Source organism: Aplysia californica, unplaced genomic scaffold (genome assembly GCF_000002075.1).
Source record: "Aplysia californica isolate F4 #8 unplaced genomic scaffold, AplCal3.0 scaffold00489, whole genome shotgun sequence".
NCBI classification, from domain to species: domain Eukaryota; kingdom Metazoa; phylum Mollusca; class Gastropoda; order Aplysiida; family Aplysiidae; genus Aplysia; species Aplysia californica.
The window spans coordinates 519358-521480 of NW_004797759.1; the positions used below are offsets into that span (position 1 = coordinate 519358).

The following is a 2123-nucleotide window of genomic DNA, read 5'->3' on the forward strand; positions in this document are numbered from 1 at the left end:
AAGAGAGAGAGAAAGGGGGGGGGAGAGGAGACGGGGAGGGAGAGAGAGAGAGAGACAGAGAGAGAGAGACAGAGAGAGAGAGACAGAGAGAGAGAAGAAGAAGAAGAAGAAGAAGAAGAAGGAAAGATCCATTTACTTTGAAACAAGGAGAGAGTTCATTTTTAGAGACGGTGATAAAGTAGACAAAAAGAAAAAAAGGAGGAAATTATAATCAAGACAAAAGATAGAGACAGGAAGAGCGAAATGTGTAAAATAGAGAAAGGGTAGGGGTATAAATATACAAACAAAAACAGGGAGGAAGCGTGTGAAGGAGGAAGCCTGGAAGTGTCGGAGCCTTCCGTCTGAGGCATCGGGGTTTATGACCGCACATAAATGTCGCCCGGGCGCGGTACACTATTTATTTCTCTCTTTGTGTCATTACTTTCCATGTTTGCCTGCACTTCTTCCCCCCCCCACTCTCTCTCTCTCTCTCTCTCTCTCTCTCTCTCTCTCTCTCTCTCTCTCTCTTCCCATCCCTTCCTGTTCTCCTTCCCCCCTTGTTCTCACTTATTTCTATTTTCAGTACATCTATCTTCCTTCAGTCGTCCCTCATTCACCCTCTAAGTTTCTCTTTTTCTTATTGATATCTTCTCTTCCTTGCTCAATGCTCGTAACAAGTTTATCTTCTCTCAATCACTCAATCTTTGTAACACTTTTATCTTCTCTCCCTCGCTCAATGATTGTAACACTTTTCTTATCTTCTCTCATTTACTCAATGTTGCTTGTAACACCAGATTTGTCTTTCAGCTCTTCATCTCAGTGAGATTTATGCACCTGCATCTTCAGCCCACAGAATCAGGTACAACTAGGTCTTTGATGCCTTCTCACAATATTTTTTCTTTCAGCTACATGTGATTTTGAAATCGATACCTGCGGCTATACACAATTGACAGCTGATGTTTTCGATTGGACACGATTTGCTAACAAAACGAATAGTGTTGGGACTGGCCCCTCTGCAGATCACACCACCAATAATGGATATGGTAAGTCCTCTCCAAAATTTCTGATGTTGTTATTTTCTTTGTCTTGATTTAAATATATATAATCTGTGGAAATGTTTGGTGAATGCTCTAGTGAGGTCATCTTTCTTCAACTTTAATTTTCAGTGTTGCTATTTCCCTATTCTTTTCTCTGTGAAATGTTGTCATTGTAGTGCCTAGTGGTTAGGCTCTCAGACTCGCAACCATAAGGTCATGGGTTGGAATCCCATCAGCGACCCGATGTTGTGTCCTTGGGAAAGGTAGTTTACACTAATTTTCCTCACTTCTCCCAAGTGGGAATGGGTACCCGGCTATAGACTGAAGATTTTTTCAGTTTGTTAGTGTTTGAGCGCTTAATCAGCTGCTTGCATTGTATGCTTCCTAGGAAGCTGAGAATGTTTCTTAGTATTCTATGGTCTGCTAGGGTAGTAATATATAGTGTAAAGCACATAGAGCTTGTTGTAGAGTGGGGTAATGCGCTATACAAATGCTATTTATTATTATTATATTATTAGTGTGAATTTGCACTGCCCTAATTTATAAGGTGCATCATCAGCACCCACATCTAAGGGTCTGAAACTACTTTTACTGGAATGAATGATGGAGGCATGGGAAAATATTGCTAGAAGAAAATAATATTGATTGTGAGGTGTGCTAACAAAATGAATTACTTCTTGGATTTTAGCCTCATGGAAATTGATACATCAACTTTTTAGGTGGAATTTGTACAATTTGTATGTATGGAATTATAAAAGATATGGTAAACTTGAACAAAATGACATCAACTAAAAATCTACAATCTGGCGCTAGTGTTGATTTTTGGCCGATACCTCCCTTCTCGAACTGCGAGATGTAATTCATTTTGTCAGCATGCCTCACTTATGATTCATACTAATATCGGAGCAACATATTTGGCCTGGGTCTATGTTCCTGTTCTGTCATGTTAAGGTTTTCAGCACGCAGGTATCAGTAACATCTTTGAGAAACAAATATATTTGTGGCGTTGGTGGCCTAGTGGTTAGGCTCTCGGACTCGCAACCGTAAGGTCGTGGGTTCGAATCCCGTCAGGGACCCGACGTTGTGTCCTTGGGAAAGGCACTTTAC

The 2123-nt window shown here is 40.7% G+C and overlaps 1 protein-coding gene across 1 annotated transcript in view; it reads left to right on the forward strand.

The window, feature by feature from the left end:
- The window catches only part of LOC118478318 (MAM and LDL-receptor class A domain-containing protein 1-like), a 76273-nt gene extending 75153 nt beyond the window's left edge, over positions 1-1120 (forward strand). The window contains exon 57 of the mRNA XM_035971728.1: positions 885-1120. Within this exon, the coding sequence (XP_035827621.1) occupies positions 885-1069 (185 nt within the window). The 3' untranslated portion in view covers positions 1070-1120. The remainder of the gene's footprint in view (positions 1-884) is intronic.
- Positions 1121-2123: the final 1003 nt, after the last annotated feature.